The sequence below is a fragment of the Columba livia genome, chromosome 2 (genome assembly GCF_036013475.1).
Source record: "Columba livia isolate bColLiv1 breed racing homer chromosome 2, bColLiv1.pat.W.v2, whole genome shotgun sequence".
Lineage (NCBI taxonomy): Eukaryota > Metazoa > Chordata > Aves > Columbiformes > Columbidae > Columba > Columba livia.
Window position 1 is genome coordinate 27505692 of NC_088603.1, and position 19981 is coordinate 27525672.

At 49.7% G+C, this 19981-nt stretch overlaps 1 protein-coding gene and 2 long non-coding RNA genes across 3 annotated transcripts in view; 1 reads left to right on the forward strand and 2 right to left on the reverse strand.

Moving 5' to 3' along the window:
- The window catches only part of LOC135578440 (uncharacterized), a 42734-nt gene that overhangs the window by 15197 nt on the left and 7556 nt on the right, over positions 1 to 19981 (reverse strand). The window lies entirely within an intron of this gene.
- LOC135578439 (uncharacterized) lies at positions 8640 to 19978 on the reverse strand. The gene is made up of 2 exons (XM_065051131.1): positions 18723 to 19978; positions 8640 to 10374 (listed from the first exon to the last, which is right to left on the reverse strand). The coding sequence occupies exon 2, from the start codon at positions 10157 to 10159 to the stop codon at positions 8939 to 8941; it is 1221 nt and encodes a 406-aa protein (XP_064907203.1). The 5' UTR covers positions 10160 to 10374; positions 18723 to 19978; the 3' UTR covers positions 8640 to 8938.
- Positions 8836 to 12168, forward strand: LOC135578443 (uncharacterized). Its single transcript, XR_010470028.1, has 2 exons — positions 8836 to 8889; positions 10970 to 12168. It is a non-coding gene; the product is annotated as an uncharacterized LOC135578443 (long non-coding RNA).

The following is a 19981-nucleotide window of genomic DNA, read 5'->3' on the forward strand; positions in this document are numbered from 1 at the left end:
AAATTATTTCAGAGACATGGAACTTGCTGGTGTGAAGTCCTTCTTAAAGAAGCTGGGTGACAGCCTGACTGTGACCAGTCCAGATCCCCCCTTCCACACATTTTTTAAGCTGCAATATTTACAGTCACTGTAAAATGTGATCATAATTCTAAGAACCAACACATAGTTGTCATTACTCAGCACCTAAGAAAAAACTGTAAGTACTCTGCTTTTGAGTGCAAGCCAGCTGAGAAAAGAACAGTTTCTCTAGAGCTAATGCCTATCAATTTAGCAGACTTAACAGACATGAAACTAAACCTATGTAGTAAAATTGATGTACAGCCTCTTCTGCAAAAAGCAGCCTATTCTCACAACCCAGTGGGTCTATCCTCCTTATTCTCTGAGACATAACCTAGAAGCCCCTGAGATGCAGGCTCCTCTGGGGTAGCAGATACCTGTCTTCTGTTCTGTGAGCTCCCTTTTGACTTCATCCTTCTCCACTGCTCTCAAGTAAGTTCTATGTTATCCTTAACTCACACAGACAAATACACGTGTTATTTTTGTCTGTCCACCAAAAGAGAGAGAAAACTGGACTAAAACATTGCCCTAACAGTAGGAAGTGTGTGTGTGTACTGTGAAATAACTCATATGTTACCGTAGTATTAAGATAATGTTTCTCTACCAAAGTCTTGTCTTTATAAAAGTAGCACTTCATATAATAACAAAAAGTCCTACTGCGGGAAATTACCTAGTGAAAGGGGGCTCAGGATATTCCTTTATCAGTACTCTGAGGTCAAAACTAATTGGCAGTCAACAAAGCTTACAAATCCAGCTGATTGCTGCCTTCTGCTTTTCTCCACCAAGAAATGAGCACACCTCTCCCTCTGTTACTCCTGTGATTTATTTTTACTTGTACTCAGACCTCAGACAAGATCAGTCCAGCATTACGTTGTACTCTGTACCAGCATGGAGTGAGAGCATCTTCACTATATAGCTTACAATCTGCACAGAGAAGGGATAAGAGGGAAGCAAAGTTCCCTCCCTTTTTACATGGGGAACAAATTCTCTGATCCACGGAGATATTTAGGTGCTTTGCTGATTTGGATCTAATAGGTGAGACTCATAACCACATTCAAATATCTTCAAGCACAAGCTGATCTGCTGTCTCCTTGTACATCTTCTTCCTGCACAATAGGGATGAAGCAACTAGACCTGTTTCGCTACAGGTTAAATTAGCACCACAATTGTATGCCAAACATTGCTACCAAAAACCTATTCCTGCAGAGTGACCTGCACTGGGGAACTGGTGAAGATCAAAAACAATCCAGCAAAAGAGAAGGGAAAAAAACAAAAACAAAACAACACTCCTAGATTTTCAACCAGATTAGTTGCCTTCTCAGGGAAACAATCTCATGGCAACAAAGTTGGCTGCACTGGCTTAGCTTGCTTGTATAACTACACTTTGGATCACATCAGCCTGTGTTTGCCCTGGGTAAGAGTGCACACAAGGACAGTCACTGCTGTTCAACTGAGACACAATAGCTTGTTAAATTGTCATAAACTGATCATAAGTCTGAGTCCCAAATGGCTTACCCAAGGTCACCCAGCAGTTTGAGGCACACCCAGTGACTGAACAACATCTCCGGAGTCCAGCCTACAATGGCACTTTTCCTCTCTAATTGCAACCAATTGTCACTGTCTTCTGGTGGGGGTAACCAGGAGAAAACAGACATGGGAATGAACTGGGACTGTCCAGTGAGCCCCTCCAGTTTCAGCTGAGGCATGCTGGCAAGGCTTCATCAGGGAAACTCCATGGTTCCACCAGGTCCTGTCTCTCCAAAGACAACAAACTATTAGATATTGTTGGGTAACTCAGAGAAAAGCTCTTGTGATACGTGTGGGTGTTGCTGCCAGACAACATATTTCAGGGAGAGTTGGCATCAGCTGCAGAAATAAAAAATATTTTTGACCCTAGAGAAGCTTGCTCAACTCAATGCCTTCCTTTCCTGTGCATCAGAGTGGCAGCGTGCAATGGTTAGTGCTACATGGTGCATAGTTTATTAGCATTATATTGATCTGAAAAGCAACTAACATGGGAGATGTAAAAATGAAATAGTGGGGCAGAACGATCCAGTGTTGGAGGAATGCTGCTTTCCACAAGCCATGTAAACCCTAATTAATAGACAAAGGGCTCTATTCTTCGCCTGTGTTTAACTCCCCTCCCTCTTGCTTCTCTTCCCTTTAACCATACTCCTTTTCCCCCTCCAGCGTGCAGTAGCATATACAGGGCTTGACGAAAGCCCACACAAATCAATGGCAACACTCCCATTGACTTCAATGGGCTTTGTAACAAGCAAAGAGAGAAGAGAATAGGTGATTATTTTTCCTTTCCAAATGATGGGCCCCACCCCCAGAAACACAATCCATACAGTAGTCATAAGTGCTTTATATTGTGCAGTGCATGGCATAATTACTCCAACCCTCTAAACAGCTACCAGCAGTTGGTCTCTCTAATGCTTGGAAAATTATTTTAAATAGACTTCATATCTACAAAATTGGATTTTTTTTAGATTGCAAATACCGAGGGTCAGATCTCAGCAGTTGTTACTAGTGTATCTGCACTGACTTCAAAAACAGTAAGTCAGTTCAGGCATATGGAAGAACTAGCCCAAACCAGCACTTGCTGCACAGTCAAAATTCTTTTTATATCCACGAACTGTTCTCTCAAAGCCATAAACATAGGGTCAACTCTGTTGTTGCCCTTCAGCCAGTTATCTAGGCATGATCTTGATTAATGACTCACCTGGCTCTTCTTTGAATTCAAGCAGACTATCATTCTGTGTCTCTACAACATCTCCATCTTCCCTACCCTACAACAGAGCATGAAAAGATTCCTCCACCTCTTCCTCTTGATTCATTGATATAAGGACTTTACTAATGAAGCATAAAAATCCCAGTAGTATTTTAAAAGTTATTTTATTTTCTCCTGTCACTGCCTGCAATTTTATTTGCTTAACAAAGGACTATGATACAGGGGGAGGAGGAAATCTGTCACTAATTTAGTGTACTAGCATGGTCTGGACCTCTAAGACATCTTTGTTCTGAAAAACTGTTCTGAAAATACTTTTTTGGCAACACTTGGACACAAATGATCCAACTGTATTGAAGGTTAGGTCAGATGCAAATGCTCCTATTCAAAATGGTGTATGGAATACTATATTTTGAATCCTTCCACTAAAATATGATTTGTGGCTGTTCTTCAGAACATCTGCCTGATTAAACATCCTTGGAAAAAAAAATAAAAAGCATGGGATTGTAATAAAGAAAAATAAAAAGGTTTGTTTTAATCAGTAATTAAGTAGCAATTAAGCATAATTATTACAATTTGTATCTAATTTATATTATCTGTAGAATGAACAGATGTAATTTATCCTCCAATAGTCAACAGTGTTTGGCTTAAGCAAAGCCACCTTACACTTTCCTTCATATTTGCTACGGAAAAGGACACTACGGATGGCGAGTGATTGTGTCTTCACCAAGGGGTGGGAACATTCAGCTGTGGGGTAGGAACTGCTCAGTCATCTGGCAGCATGTGTAAATACCTGTACAGACAACATAAGGTTTTCCTACCGTCTTCAACAGAGAATCTTCCATTTAAGTCAAGTGATAAAAATCTTCAGGTTTTCAACCTCAAGTATGAAGAGCTCTCACTTATGTGTAGCTGGTACAGTAACTCTGTTCTGTGTTGTGATCTGCCTTTGCAAAACATACCTATATTTTTTTTTCTATAAAATATTATTAAAATGGGTCATTTTCATGTGGTGGTTGGAGGGACTTCTTAATTAACTGGCTAAGAAAAACTACTTAGTTTACTGAGTTACTGAGTAACTCAGAGAAAAAAGGTTTTAATTACAAATTCTAGGTTAATTTTTCCCAACTCCACAGTTTCTAAATACTTAGGAAACACGGGCATGATCTTGGACTGTCTGGAGGCAGCCAGTCTGACTGCTTCCTACCATGGATGCTTTCAGATAAAACTTTTATGAAATTCTCTCTGTTGTCAGACCTCGCTTAAGGTCCATTTGAGCCATACATTACTTGATTGTAAAAAACTAGTCTTTACATACAGCTGATTACCACACAGCTGTGTTTGGAAAGTTAGGTGACAGGTGGCTGTAAAAGCACCTTAGAAAGTTCTCTGAAATCACTGGGTATAAAACAGATACATTTACAGACCAGAAGCTTTACTATTTGTGAAACAACAGCAAATTCATACAACAGGCCTCCTGTGAAGGTGACCTTACAAATCTGGTTCAAGAAGAAGTAGAAACTGTACATTTGATAGGTTCAGAATGTCCTTTGAGTTCACAAGGATGAATGCACATGCCCTGCCCTCACTCTGATGCTGTGCCAGCCTAAGAGCTGATCCCCAAGCATTCCTGCTGCTGTGGGAAGAAGATTCCCAAAGGGAGCTGCAAACATGCCCAGAGGGAGCTGCAACAAACTAATGTACTAGTATTAGTTCTGACCATCCTGAATCTAGAATTGCTTGGGACTCGAATAGGCAAAAGAACCTGTTAAGATATTAAAATCCAGCTTGCTCAAGCCAGTGTTACTTTAGAGAACCAAACAGGCCTGTAGTTTTCTCAGTGACAGAAGCCTCATGTAGTTCATGAGATCTGTAAACTAAACATTTCATGGATTTTGTACTCCTTGTAGGAACAATATAAGTCTGCTAAAAAGATTGTTATACAGCAAAAACCATATGGTTTTGAACTGAAGTTGATGGTTTCCTGATGGAATGTCCCATTAAAATCTAGCCATTTGAAAGTGGTAATAAAGAGACAGATGCATATTCAAATGTTTATCTCTTTAATTTTCCAACACCTAATCTCTTAAATGAGCTTAATCAGAAAAGAGGCATTCTAATTCTCTTGTGGGGAAGAGAAGGCGCCAGAGATCAAGTGATAACCAGGCTGTGTCTCAAGCCATTCTCATGAGACTTTGAATGTGTTTGAACCCAAATTGGAGAGAAGGGATTTTTTAGGTACTGTGTCTGCCAGCATTCAAACAGCAGATACACTTCTGCTCTCATGGCACACATCTAAACTATGAACAACCTTAGCTTCAGAAAAAAAACTTTATTAAAAAAGTCATGCTTGCTTATTTTGCTTTGGTTTATGTAACGGTCTTTCTCACACGCATGTACCTTGAAGCTAAAAGAACAGTAACATTGTGAAGTTAGTCACTCAAAAGGTAGAAAGGGCCAGACGTGAGGTTACACATGCAACCCAAATCCAGTTCCGTATGTGAGTTCATTATTAGACATGCTTTAATTACATGGCCACATACACTTTTTCCACAGGACAAAGATAGTGTGAGCTTGACTTACTAGAGGAGCAAACAGCAATATCATGTGCTGTGCTGGACAGCCCTGAGGAAAGACAGAATTAGCAGGTCTGCATGGCAAGAAATGGGTCAAACGACCCAGCTCTGCCCTGGACAGTGGAGGTGGGACACTGAGAAATGCCCTGCTGCCATGTCAACAGGTTTCTTCCCTCTGCCACACCATGTGAGGAGAAAGGAAGAAAGGGAGGCATCAGGCTAGGACTGCAGCAGCGTGGCATGCTACACGCCATCAAGGGAATTGCTGACAAAAAGGGGCAGACTGCCACCAAGGTCGCTCCCTAGCCTATGACCCGTTTTGTTTTCTGTGGCAATCTGGTTCACATTACAAGTACAGTACTGACAAAGTTGGGGTGGTTTGTTGTTCTTTGGGGGTTTTTTTCCGGTTGTTCTGGCATTTGCTGGCAATTCTGTGGCTTTTGTCACCTCTTCTCTAAATATTTCTTTGTTCAGCTTTGTGCCTTTGAAACTTTATACCTAGGTCTAGTTATCTTTGCTTTTCTAGCCCTCCGAACAAAGTAGTTACTACCTTGTAAGCAAGCGTGGACTCATCTAGGCCTGCAGTTTTCTTAAACTAAGGACCCCTAAATAATTGTTATGACCCTAACCATCTGCTGCCTGAAAATATACTAGCACCCTCTGAACCGCAGTGGGTATTACAGATATTTGGGTTGACTTCTACAATCACTTCAATGTGCCAGTGTTGGCTTCCTTGAGCCCAAGTCAAGTCACCAAATTAAGGATGGCGGGGGGTGAGAAACCCAGACAGAGGCTCTCATCTTCCGGATAATAGCAGGAGACTGGGCCAGAGCGGCTTTAATCTCGCCTCTCAAATCATAATGTATGCCTTTCCACTGCCAGTGAGGCACCTGGCAAGGGAAGCCCGGACTCCCCCGAGGGAACTCCGCTGCAAAGCACTCATTTCTCTGGCGGGGCCTGCCTGGCCGGGGCGACCCGATTTCTGCCGGGATCGCCCATCAGGCATCAAAGCGGGACACGTCGGCCCCCGCCGCTTGCGCCAGGCTCGACAGAACTCGGGGGAGGCATGTGGAACAAACGAGCAGCGGAGACCTGGGGAGGCTCCAGCCAAGGGCGGCCAAACGCTGCGGGCGGCCCAGCCGGTGCGGGCCCCGCCGCAGGAGGCCCAGCGCGGCTGCCGGGGAGCACTGAGGCGGGGCAGCGCAGCCCGGCAGCCGCCGCGGGCGGGGGAGGCGGCGCTGTCCTCGGCGTGGCGGGTTTCCACCGCCCGCCAGGCGCCAGGCCCGCGGGGCCCGGGCAGAGCCCTCAGGTGCGCGGCTCCCGGGGGGCTGCAGCCGCTCCGCCCCGCTCCCCGGCAGCCTGGCGGCGAGGCGAGCAGGCCGGCTCCGGAGCGCGGCGGGGGAAGAAGGGAAGGGAGGCCGCGGATCCCCCGGGGACAGCCCGGCACCTCTCACTTCGTCCTCCCAGGGGTGCAGCCCCCCGGGCCCCGCGCTGCCCCAGCCTCCGGAGCGGGGCTTCGGCCGGGAGCAGAGCAAGGGACCTTGACGGGTGGAAGAGCTGGGCACGGCGGGACCCTCGAATCCCCGCGTTTAACCTAATCTAATAGCAGCAGCGATTAGACTTTATTATTATTTGAGCGCTGATCTTTTCAGCTGAAGGGAGATTTAAAAATCAATAGTAAAGTCGCATGCCTGACTGCTTGGGCAGTTATGGAAAAGCTGTTGGCCAAGGCCAATAAATCAATCCTCCTTTTTCTCTCTCTGTCCTGTTTGTTTCTTTTCCACCTCCAGAATTTTCTTCCTTGCAGAAGGGAACCACATCTAACAAGATGCCGCTTTGAAATACATCATGCTTGAAGCCAACGTGCTAATTATAGATTAATAAGAGGTAAAACTCTGTTGAAATGACATAGTGAAAAGCATCCAAGCTGATCAGATTTAGAATGTCATCAAATATATTATGGTCCCTTAATATCCTGTGTTTAAGAGGACCCTGCATAATCTTCTAAACCCTATGACTCACTGGCACCAGCTTTTGCTCAAAGAAGTTAGAATTCATTTCAAGTTATTTTGTGGTAACCGGGCTGTCAGACCTCTGAGAGTTTTTACAACCCCAGTCAAGGTATGTCTAATATTTCCAGCCTGACACATCAGCAGCCTACAGATGGAAAAAGTAAATGAAATCGAAGTGTTTAACAGGCTTCACACGTTTAATTTATTTGGATTTGAACTGAGGAGCTGAGCTGAGCCTTGAATCGCCAGCGAAGGAAGAGCGTAATTACTTGTCATTATCTTCATTCCGATTTACAAATAATGTTTCTGGCTTTATTTTATTCAATGCTTAATTTAAAAATAATGATTAAAAATTAGCCCTTGGGCTACGTGCTGGATTGTAGCCAGATGCGTTATTACTTCTCCTTGGGACTCCAAAAACATCTAAATGGACTGGGAGCAAAAATGAATATTTCTCACCCAATGAGTTATGATGGAAGGACAAGGCTATGGCTGAAGCATTTTAGATTTTAATTGTTCTAAAGCGACAAGGTATTTCACCAGAATCAGCACGTAAATGTTGGGAGAAATCCCACTTGCTGGAACGTGGTGGTGCGTGTCTTTGGTATCCCCTCCGCTTCGCACAGAAGCACACACAGCACCGCGTTTCTGGGTCTGTCTGTGTACACACACACACAAGAAAATCGTGGGTGACTGCATACCTGCACTAACACGTACATTTCACTAATATGTTTATATCTTTAGTGGCTGGAACAGCAGCAAAATAAGTGTTCCCTGATTTAGAGCATTTCCCAGGTACTGCAAACACTGATGAACCAAAATCCTTATCTAGAGAATTAATAGTTCCCTCACACATACAGATACACATGCCTCCAAAAAAGGGGAGAAAGGAAGAAAAAGAGAGCGAGAATAAAGGAGAGGAAAGGGGAACTCGGTTTATTCTCATTTGTTTATCTCTAGATTTTTCCCCCTTTCTGCAAATTCATTTGAATAGCTTTCAAGCTGCAAAATGGAAATGTGGCTCCTGCCCTCTATTTCAGCAGCAGCGTCCTGGCAACAGAGCAATTTTCTATCATCAAGGATAAATGGCATCGAACAGAACATTCTGATAAAAAAGAAAAAAAGCTTTAGCCCAAGAAGCCCATGATTGCTGCCCTTCCTGTCTGTCATCCCTTTACAAAATCCTCTCCTCCAAACCTGAGCTGCATGCTGTCAGAGCTAATAATGTCTTCTAAAGAAAAGGGGAAGAAACAGCATTCATGCACAATGTTCCCATTTATTACATAGAGTGCTTATTTTAAAATTGCAAATATCTTTGTTTGGTTCACTGCAAATTAAAACCAAGATGTAGGAAGTTACACGATGCGACAATTATTCATGTCACAGCAGAGCATCAAACCCTCTTATCTTGCTCTTCTATTGGTTAATATGTGTGTGTATGCGTGTGCATGCGTTGTGTGTATGTGTGTAACGCAGGGAATATCCCTTGTTGTGAAAATAAAAACCACTTCAGGTAAGTCTGTGTTTTGTTGTTTTATAGCGAGGAAGGTGGGAAGAAGTCATTACTGAGATGCAGTAGGAAGAGGCTGTGCATGTACTGCTTTCGCGGTTCCGCAGAGGGTTAAGACCCCGGACTCACAGAAGTCTGCCGGGGGGGGGCTGCTCTGGGAATGGGGTGCATCGCTGGGGTGGTGGGGCTCTCTCGGTGCTCCCGTGCCGGAGCCGCCGCTCGCCTCCCGCGCCTCGCCCCAGCAACACCCCGCAGACGCACTGCCCGGGGCTGCTGCTCTCTGGCTGTGAAAGGGCTCTCGATAATAAATAAATCTGCAGGAAGGGTCCGTTCGAGCGGATCCTGAGCGTTCGGAGGTCATTCTGGGGAGGGGGGCATTACACCGCTCGGGGCTGTGGCCAGAACCCCTCGCCTGCCGTGTCCAAGGGCAAAGCAGCGCTAGAACCGGACACGCTGTAACGCGACACAGGCCGGAGACGGCACAACCCGCCACCACCCGAGCGGCGGGGGAAGCAGCCACGGGCCCCTCCCGCCGACCCGACGGGCCGAGAGAGGTGGGAAGGAGCGAGGACCGCCACCGAGCCTCCGCACCCCGGCACCTGCGCCGGCTGGCGGATGGGAACAGCCCGGCCGGGAGGGCTAAAAATAACGCGCTGGGCAGGATGACTTCATAGGGTGCTTCACTGTTTCGGGGTTTTTCTTGGCGTCGAGACGTGATGCTACGGCGGGCAGGCTGCGGGCCGGGACCCGGCGGAGGGCCGGGCAGCGCGGGGGGCGGGCTGCACCGCGGCCCCGGACGGGCAGGGGCAGCGCAGCGACCCCCGCGGCGCTGCGCCCCCACCCGCCGCAGCCGCCCCTCGCGCGCGGCCGTTGAGGCCCGTCCGCTGCGCGCATGCTCTGCGCCGCTGTCACGTGCCGTGCGGGCGGTGGTAACGGCGCTGAGGAGCGGCCGCTCCGCGCCCACCCGTGCTGCGGGACGCGGGCGCAGGCGCGGCCGCCCTGCCTGGCCCCAGCCTGCCGGAGTGGAGGGACGGGACCCAGCCCCGAGGCGGCGGGGGGCGTCCGGCCGGAGCCTCGGGCAGCGCTCTCCGGGAGCGGCTGTGGGCTCCCCGGGACTGCTGGGAGGACTCCCGGACGGCTGCCCGTGCCCTCGACGTGTGTTCCGCGACATGGTCGCGCCGCAGCTCCGCTCCCCCCGGTGCAGCTTGCTCAGCCACTCGCAGCGGTCTGTTCGGCAGCGCTCCCGAAACAAAAACAACTCCCAGTCACCCATTTAAAAAACCAAGGTCGGGTCTTATGCCGGGGGCCTGATCTTCCTCCTTTCCTCATTCTCACACACGCAGGCTACACCACCACCGACTCTTGCTTTGCACGGTGAAGGAGGGAGCACAACCAATCCCGACCCGGTTTAGTGAGAGCCTGTGAAGTTTAGATCAGCGTCCTGAAAACTTGCATAAAACTTATTTTATCCACAACGCCAAAGGCCACCTGACAAAAAAAAAAAAAAAAAGGCCGAAGACACAAAGCATGAATTATGTACCTTATTTTTCAATCCATATATATTCATATAAAATTAAGTGAATTCTTTAAAGTTTAATTTACACGCGGCGGAGTCCGTGAAAGACCTCTTACCCAGTTCTAGCTGAGGGCTGCAGGCAGACCATTTGATTTATTTTCATTTTTCAAAGGAATGGAGAAAGTCGTCCGATTAGTAGTGGTATTATTACAATCTCCATTCTTAAACCTTGAAAGACCCTTGTAAACAATCGACTCCTTCTCCCAGCCCGGTTCCCACCGCCGCTTAGTAATGACTGGAAGATTAATGAGGCTTTTTTAGCAACACCTGTCTTTTTAAGCTGTCGACACAACCAATTAATACTTTTAATTACCGCTACAAGGAAACTAACCAGAACCTTTCTGATTTGATTTGGCCGCTGAATTTTATCCCCTCCGAAACGAAGCAGCCCCAAAGCGAGGCCGGGCTGCCGATCGGGGGGGCTACTTTTGCTGCCGGTTTATTTTGCCTCGGACAGGATGGGGGGCAATTACTTGGTTTTGGGGAATCTTTTTTTTTTTTTTCCAGTTTATTTCGCTTCGCTTTTCCCCCGCCTTTGGGAGTATTTTGCTATCCTTTTCATGAAGAAGACAACAAAAGCGCTTGCAGACAGGACCGCGGATCGCACAGGTCCCCCGGCTTCCCGAAAACCAGCCTCTCGCACCGGCGGACGCGGAGACGGCGGGGAAAAGGCTGGAGGGAGCAAGCGGCCGGTCGGACCAAACTTAACATAGAGATAATGAGTGCGGGGAGGGGGACGCAATCCGGCTCGCACCGACTTCAGGGCAGTTTTTACGAGCTGTTTCAACGAAACAGGGCCAAAGTCCCGGCCGGCGGAGCCGGGAATAACCGGGAGCGGGCGGCACCCGAGACCTGCAGACCGTGGGACGGCGGGCCGAGCGCCGGGCGTGAGCTCCGCTCTCACCTCGGGGCTGGGCTATTGCCTTCGTGCTCCTCCTTTTCCTCGAGGGTCCCTGATTTTCATTTGAGAAGTCAAACAGTCTAAGAGGAGATGGGGCAAAAACTTGAACAGAAAGTGTGTTTTCTTTCAAACGGAATGGGTGCCCTCCAAAGTTCACGGGCGCCCATGAGCAGTGCCGGCAGAGCGCCATTCCCCTCCTACTCCAGAGACCCTCTCTTAGCCACAGGGTGTGCGGGTCTGGGTGACCGCTTCCACACCCGCCCGGAGTGTTGGAAAACGGGGCTGCCAAGGGACCTCCGACCTGGGGAGACTGCAGAGGGTGTGAGGAAACCTTGCACCCACGTACGTCTGTCCCAAACCAACGTGAGGGGGACAGCAGCGTGCGGAACCGAAGCGGGAGTACCCAGGTCGGGATGTTTAACCCCGGCCTGTCCTCGGTGGGCTTTTTCCTCTACTCCCCATCCCAAAACTACAGTATGTGCGCTGCTGGGAGATCCTCCGATGGCAAGTCGGGAACTGGGAATCACAAAGCTGTGGTCTTTAGGTTAAACAGACACCTTTCCGCCTGGTAAAGCACCCCGTTCAAGTCCTTGCCTGCTCTCCTTTCTGTTATGTTTCATGCTGGCCAGGCCTCGCAGAGTTATGCCGTAAAGGCGATGTCCCACATTAAAACAATATGAATTCGAGGAGGGATCCTGAATATGAATGAGATATGTGGTCGTATGACTGCTTTTAAGTTGTACTTCTTCGAATATGGCTTTAATTAAATGTCTTCCGGTTCTAAAAGATTACATGTTGTGCAAAATATATCCTAGCATGAAATTTACTTCCACGATACGAAATTAGGTTACTTATAAATGTCTCTTCTCCTCGTTCTGCTTTCTGTTTTGTTGAACAGAGAGCTCCAACGAGGAAAGAGGGTTGGGATAATATATTTATAGAGGCACGTGTAACAAAACCTGCCAGAAGTGGAGTGGGTGAGGGCTGCTTGCTCAAATGCAGACAATTCACAAAACAGGCAAGTTAATCCAGATCTGATTTGTTTCATATCCAGCTGTCAGAACCCTGGGATGTCTCCTGCGTCTCATGCTGCAGATATCTAACGTGCTCCTACCGCCTTCCCCAAACCGTCCCTTCCTCCTGCATTTATTCCCTGCGAGGGATGCTCGGGGCGGGGAAGAGGGCTCAGGGCAAACAGGTGGAGAAAGGAGACGATGTCCACTCGCGAGAAATTAAAATAATTCTTGGCGGGGTGGAGGTGGAGGATAATGCCATGGTGAGACTGGGACCAGTTGATCGGGCGAAGCAGTTTCACTCCCTCAGTGAAATCGCACTCGATGTCAAGAGCTTTCCCGCTCCGGACGGTGGATGCAGGGGAATTCACGTTGCTGGAGGCGATGCTCTGCTTGTCTGTTTCTTTTTACGCCTTCAGATACGGGATACCTCACCTAGCTGAGTTTCTACAGGGAAATCAGATAATGGATCCCTCCGGATTACCTTTCTAAATTAACTTTTAGATTTGTTTTTATAGTCCGTTAAGACCCTGACAAAAGAGGCTGTAGCTAGATACATATACGAGATAAACATATAAAGCAATCTCACTACACGGGAATGAGTGAAGAACTCTCATTGCAATCTACTCTAGGTAACGAGGCTACCTGAAGAAACAAGTAAAGCCGAGATATTTACTTCTTTTCCTATTAAATAAACCTCAATAACTGCATTGACTTTGCTCAGTGTTTACTACATTTCCATTCAATGCTTGGGTAAATGCATCCCTAAAGGTAGAGTAAATAATTGCACTGATCTCAACAAGGGAAATGGGTAGGTATCTGAAGTGTACTAAAAATAAACGAAGGCTAAACAGACTGGAGAGGACAAAGCGCTCATTTGCCGCAATTAAAGCCTCTGCTTTCTCTCTCCGGAATCCGAGGCTTCCCGAGCGCAGCCGAGGTGACACGTTCCCCTCGGGTGTCACAGGGACAAGGAGCCGAGCGGCCGTGGGGAGCCGCGGTTCGACCCGTCGCGGCTGGGCTCGGGAGAGCTCGGTGCGGCGCTTGGCTCAGAGGAGAAACTGGCCGCTACCGCAGGAGAAATTGTAGCTTCTCTCATGACTTAAAAGAGCCTCGAGTTTCCATTCGCCTCCAAGCCCTTCCAAGATCGGCACTTAAGAGCAGTGGTGTTTCTTTTTTTTTTTTTTTTTAAATTTAAATTGGATGGCGTCTTCTTCTTCTGCCAGAAGAGGGGTTTTTAAATTGTTGTTGTTTTTTCTTTCATTTGAAAAGAAAACAAAACAACAGAAGTGCCCGCTAAAAACAACATCTCTGTTTCAGCAGCACCCGAGCAGGCAGGGACGCCTGCCAAGTGAAAGCCTCACAGGCGGAGGTCTGCAAACCTGCCGCTGCATTAGGGGATGCTCCCTCTGGCCCACAGAGAGGAAGGTCCCCCCACGCTGCTCCCACGTAAGGCTGCCAGCGGCGTGGCTAGGAAGGCAAACCCATCCGCTCAGACTCTTCGCGGGGATTCCTCACGCCGGGGCCAGTCTCGCCGTGTGGGCAAGAGCGAGCGGTCCCCGGGGTTTCGGCTAAGGCGGTGTGGTTGCACACCTGGCCAGGTGTGGGGAGAGGAGAGCGCCCAAGCCCAGCGCTGCGACCCTCTACGCCGGGGTCCCATCCCTCATTCGGGCAGCCACTCGTCTGAAGCCTAATTCCATTTTAAAGCAGATATCCAGCACATCCCTCCCCCCAGATACTCACACCCCCATCAAGGAAAACAACTAACTACAACAACACAACAAAACATTAACCAACAAAAAGCCCCGACCTTTTGCAGAGTCACACATTGTATGAATCTGGCTGTAAGGTTTTAATTACAGCAAAGGCTTCGCTACAAATCTGTACAAGAGACAGTGGCTGGTTCTCTCTGGATCTTTCCCCTTCTGACTCCTATTATTTTGACCCAGGCTACAATATAGAGAGCGGCGTGTGTGATCCATCTGCGAGCCTGGGCTGGGGTTTAGCCCCCCTCAGCCTCCCTGCCACTTCCTTCGCACTCGCGGTATGGAAAGCCATTGACGCCTGCCTGTCTGTTATAATGTTAGTGGGTTGAAATTCAGAGGAGCCTCCGCTCCGCTCTTGCTCTCGCACTGGCAGCGCTCAAATTCCCCAGTCTCTCCTTAAAATAGCTCGCTTCCAGCTTGGGGAGGTGACCTCCTTTTGCGGTAGTCTTTGCTCACCACTCAGCTACTATTAAGACGATAGCAATATGACATGCTGGCAGAAAGAAAGAAGACCATGTGTTTTGGGATAAACAGGGCTGAGAGACCGGGGGAAAAATGCTATCGGCAGAAATAAAGCGAGATATTTTGCTGTTGCTGTTGCGTCTCTGGGAGCTGTAAACAACGCGGGCAGGGCCGCGCTGCCAGGGCAGGACGGCGGCTGCCGAGCCGTGCCGTGCCGAGCAGACGCCTTGCACAGCCGCGTCGTGCGGCCGCGGACACCCGCGGAGCGCCACGGCCGCGCGGGGTGGGGGAGCAAGTTCGGCAGCCGCCGAAGCCGCGTTCCGGGCGGGGAGAGTCCCGTGCTTCTGCGGACGAAGCCTCCCCGCAAAAATGCATCTGGAGAGGATCGCCGACAGCGGGAATATTCTCCGGCTTTCCACTTCTCTCGAGATTTTCCCACCACTGCTCTGCAGGAGACCCCCACTCTCTCCCGAGCGCCCTTAGATTGCTTTGTGCATTCCGTTCTGTCGCTAAATAACCGGTCTCAGGCACTAACCTTCTCCTCCCCCACTTCCAGCATTTCTCTGCCCCTTTTAAAAATCCTTTTGCAAGATCCGCTTTGTGCATGTACATGTGCTTTCCATGGAAAAAAAAAAAAACCAAACACACGCATTAACATCATTCCTGAAATAAACTTCTCTCGGACTTTCCCTGCCACCTTGCTCAGGGTGGGACAGAAAACACTCTCCCGGACTCTGGTGTGAACTGGGGAGGGGAATATAGATTCCCAGAGAGCAACCCTCATCCCCTGCTCACTGCGCGCAGGAACCCCCCAACGACAGCGTCTTGGGGGAGTCTCGCCTGATGAACGCCATCAGCTATCACAGCCCCCCCCCCAACAAACAAAATGAACAACCTCAAGGAGGGTCTCCGCTCGCAGGGCCCACCCGTGCAAACACCAGAGCAGGACTTCCCAGAAGGGGGGGATGAAAAACAGAGCAGGAATGTTTATTTTCCCCTGTTGTTATTGTTGAACACTTGAATAAGTGAACGAATGAATGAATGAATGAATGGAACAGAAGGTGCTTGGAGGCATATAGGAAGCCTCTGGCCGCTTATATTAACTTCCTATTATACCCTAAAAATAGAACCCCGTTTCCTGTAGTTCGTCAGCTCCTTCCAACTGTTGTGTCTGTTGTGTGACATCTTTCGTCTCACAAACGTGCTTTTAAACCACGCACACACGCTTTGGTCTTTTGAAAGTACTACCCGCAAAGATCGTTAAAGGGACGCGGTTTAAGGTGACGCGGAGGACCGGTAGCACGAAGTCACCCAGTCCCGGGGCACAGGCAACCCCGTGCGCGATGCCACGCTCTCCGCCCCTCACCGCGGCAGCGGAGCGGTCGAGCACCGGGGAGGGGCGGAGGGGAAAGAAGGCAGCCCTGTCCCCTCGGCTGTCAGCCAACCTGGGTGAGGAGAAGGACTGGCCCTAATCCTACTCGAGGTGTAAAGGCCTCCCTGCCCTCCAGGCGAGCGAGGGTGACTTGCGAAGCGTATCCCCGGGAAAGAATGAACCGGGGGGTGAAGGGGAGGAGAAGCCCGGCCGAGGATACGCGGCCAGGGCGAGAAGTTGCCTGGGGTCCGGTGCGGAGCAATGTGCAGGGTGCATCCCTATCGTCCTCTGCCAAGGATGCAGTCTCCCTCTCCGGAAGCTCGGGTTTGGTCGGGTAACGACCGGAGAAGCCAGATAGGGAGGTAGCAGACGATGAGCTGCCTTTTCCCGGAGGGGTGGACGGGTGCTCCCAGGTGGCGGTGCGGGGGCTCCCGCCCCAAGGTAGTCCCCAGCCGTCCCCTAACTCGCACCTTGCCCCAGCCCGCCTGGTCGGCCCCGCCAGGCAGATACCCCTCATGAGCTCCCGCCACCGCAGCTCCGCACCCCACTCGTGGCTGCTGCCTGCTCGCTTTCGAATGTACTTCAGTGAGAGGGAAATAGGTGCTGCGGGGTGTCCGCCCCCCCTCCCCCACTTTCATGAGTCATCCACCCTGAAAATGAGCACCTCACTGCTCTGGTACGTCCATAGCTATTGATCCAGGTCTGATTTCCCCAGAAGGAGCCCTGTAACGGAGCTCGGCTGCACGCAAGGCGGACCCGGGAGGGGGGGGCTGGTGCCCGGCAGCGCGGCTTCCCGGCGTCGAAGGACCTCCCGGTACCCCCGCCCCGCCGCCAGAGCGCGGGGCTTGCCTGCCCCTCGGAGAATAAATAATCCTACAGCTGCTGACTCTGCCAGGGCACGGCTCGGGCCCCTGTTGCCCCCCAACTCCGGCCCCCTTTACCCTCCGCCCCCCGGTGCGAGTAACGGGAAGCGGGGAAGGGAGGCAGGGCGACGGGACAAGGGGGCATGGGGCAGCTCTGTCGGGCAGGCACCGGAGCCGCGCCGAGCTGTGCCGCACCAAGTTGTACCGTACCGAGCCGTGCCATGCCAAGCCGTGCCACGCAGCCCGGTTACGCCACCCACGGTGCCCCAGGCCCGCCGCGCTCCCCCTCCCCGCAGGCGCGGATCCTTCGTGCCACAGGCGACGTGGAAAAGGGGAATGGGGGGGGATAGAGAGGGGTTAAAAAGAAAAGAAAACAATAAATATTGACAAGAATCGTGACTCCTTGCAGCCGAGTCATTAACATCGACCAATCACCGGCAGCTCCATACCGAGAGATTTGCCTAATTAAATTGGGGAAAATTATTGGTGTGAGTCTGGATGGAGTCAACTGTCCTGACGACAGGCGAGGATGGCTGAGCACCGCAGGGAATAGCAGCGCCGGGTGCCCAGCCCTTTCCTCCTGCCGGTGCTCCCGCACCCCCGCGGCACTGCCGCTCCCCTCGACCCCCACCCGCAGCCGCTGCCTGTCCCGCGGGCGCGACACCCACTCATCCCGCCGCAGTTCGTCCGTCAGCTAGGCTGAACGAGGGATGCACATGCGACTTCATTTGCTTCCTATCGAAGGGAGCAGCTCCTGCAGACTCTCCCTGCCTTTTCTTCTTCTTTTTTGTTTCACGTTTCGTGACTCAGACGCCTTATTCCCTTCGCTAAGGCGGCATCCAGGTATTATTTCAAACCGGTCTCCTCTCCTGCTCAACTTTCCGCCATTCTTGGGTTAGCGTTCATTATGCGGCAGGAATTATTTCGAAATAAGAAAGCAACGTGTTGCAAACACTCCCCAGCCCATTTTCTGACACCTTTTGTTATGCATGGTCTTGCTGCTGGAGAAAATGCTAGTACGTGCACCTGCGAAAAAACGCCTTAATGATGTTAACAGCAAGCTGGAGGGTATAAAGCAATAAAACTGCCAAATGTACCTGTTCCTATTGAACACCTTACCTACACCTAAGAATAAAGAGTCCCAGTAGGAATTCTTTACCTTCTCTTCGCTATATTTTTATTCATTGTAGATTTGTAAACGCATGGATCGGGTTACCCTTTCGCGTGTTAAAGTGGAACTCTTGTTAAAAGCGGGAGAACAAGGCAAGACACTTACAACTGCATTCAGAGTTACTGAACCGATTCCAAGGGCTCAAGAAGTGAAACAACGATAAGAGGGTGTGTAAGGGGGCACAAAACATCCCGACCGCAAAGAAAAAAAGACACACATCCCTCATAACCCCCCTGAAATAAGTCGGCTGAACTATAAATGCCGAAGGACTACGGGTTATGCCCTGACACCGATCGAGCATCGCTTCGTATCCCCCTTCCCCCCCACCCCCATGGACCGTGTGGTATGCAAAGAGGGGGCTCACATCCCCCGGCTTCCCAGAGCTAATGACCGGGCTGCGCAGAAACAAAACCCGAAAATAAATTAATAAAGAGAGAAGGGAAAAATATCCCAGAGTGAAAAAAAAGAAAAACCCTCTAAATATTTCCCAAAGCGACGCGTTAAGAAAAAAAAATCTGCAAAATTTAGAAACCAATCCTCAGGCAATGTCCGGACCTGCCCTGGGTCTGGGGATGTCTCTGGGCTGTGCGGGGTTTTGCGGCTGCTGGTACCCGTGTTGGTTTTCAAAACCCGAAGCCTCCAGCCCGTTTCCCTATCTAGAGCAACTTTCGGATTTCTCAAGGCTTAGCGAGTTCCGCCGGGTCCTTCCTACCTCAGTCCTCTCCGGTGGGGTCTGTCTCTGGAGTTCATGCTTAGCTGGACGCGAGGAGATTTAAGCCAGGGAAAGAGGGGGAAAAAAGAGAGAGGGAGTGAGAGAGAGAGAGGGGAGAGAGAGAAGAGGGGAGAGAGAGAGATCCTCTGCAGTGCTGGATCAAACTTAATGTCTTTCCCCAGTCCATCTTTGTAAGAGAAGTGGTAATACCACCTGGATGTTCGGATATAAATCCCCTTGCAAATAATAAATGGATTAATAATAACAAGGTATGAAGTTCTTTTTATAGAAAAAAGGAGAGAATTGAAACTAAATGCGGCAGTTAGACAACCATTTTGATAAGAGGATAATTGAGGCGACACTGGTGTATAATTAGAGGATAATTTATGCTATATCCACTTTTATTCCACCTCCCAAAATAAACCCAGTCCATAATCATTACAGGCAAATTGTTCTGAATTTTATAGCAGCAATTTGAACAAAGTACTGCAGTTAATCATGGGAGATTTTTGTGTATTCCTGATTAGAAGTCTAATTGCCTCCTTCCAGAAAGTAAAAATAACTGTAAAACGACTCTATTTTTATCATTAACAATGTTGACAATAAAATAAAATCAACTGGAATTGTAATCTAAAGACAAATTTAGGGCGCAGGCGCTTTTTTTTCTATTTTTTTTTTTCCTTGGGTCGTTTATATACTAATCAAGCTTTTGCCAAAACCGCCAACCGCACGTAGCCATTTGCATATATTTGAAAGCGATTACGGGAGCTGCTGCTGCCGCCGCTGCTTTCAGCCGGGGAAAAAAAAAAAGAAAGGAAAAGAAAATGAAAATGCGCTGCGCGTCGTTTCGCCACAGCGAAAATACCGCGCAAGGGAGGGGAGGGGGGGTGTCTTGTGTTGAGGGGCTCTGTGATTTGGGAGGGTGGCGAGGGGGATGGGAACAGGCTCTCCCCTTTTCCCCCACCCGCGCGCGTTCCGCACCCCGCGCGCGGGTGGGGGAAAAGGGAGGGGGGTTAGGGGGGGGAGGGGGCGGGCGCGGGTAGCGCGCGCGTTGCCGGCGCGGCGGGGCGGTGACGTCAGGGGGTTGAGTGACCAATGAGGGAGGCGCTGCCCTCCGGAGACGAACCATTCGACTTGTGCGCGTCCCTGCCCTTCAAGTCGAAGCGCAGGAGCCCCCAACTTTCCCGGCTCCCACCTTAACCCCCCACTCCTCTCGCCGCCCCCCCCCAGAAAAAAAAAAAAAAACAACTAAAAAAAAA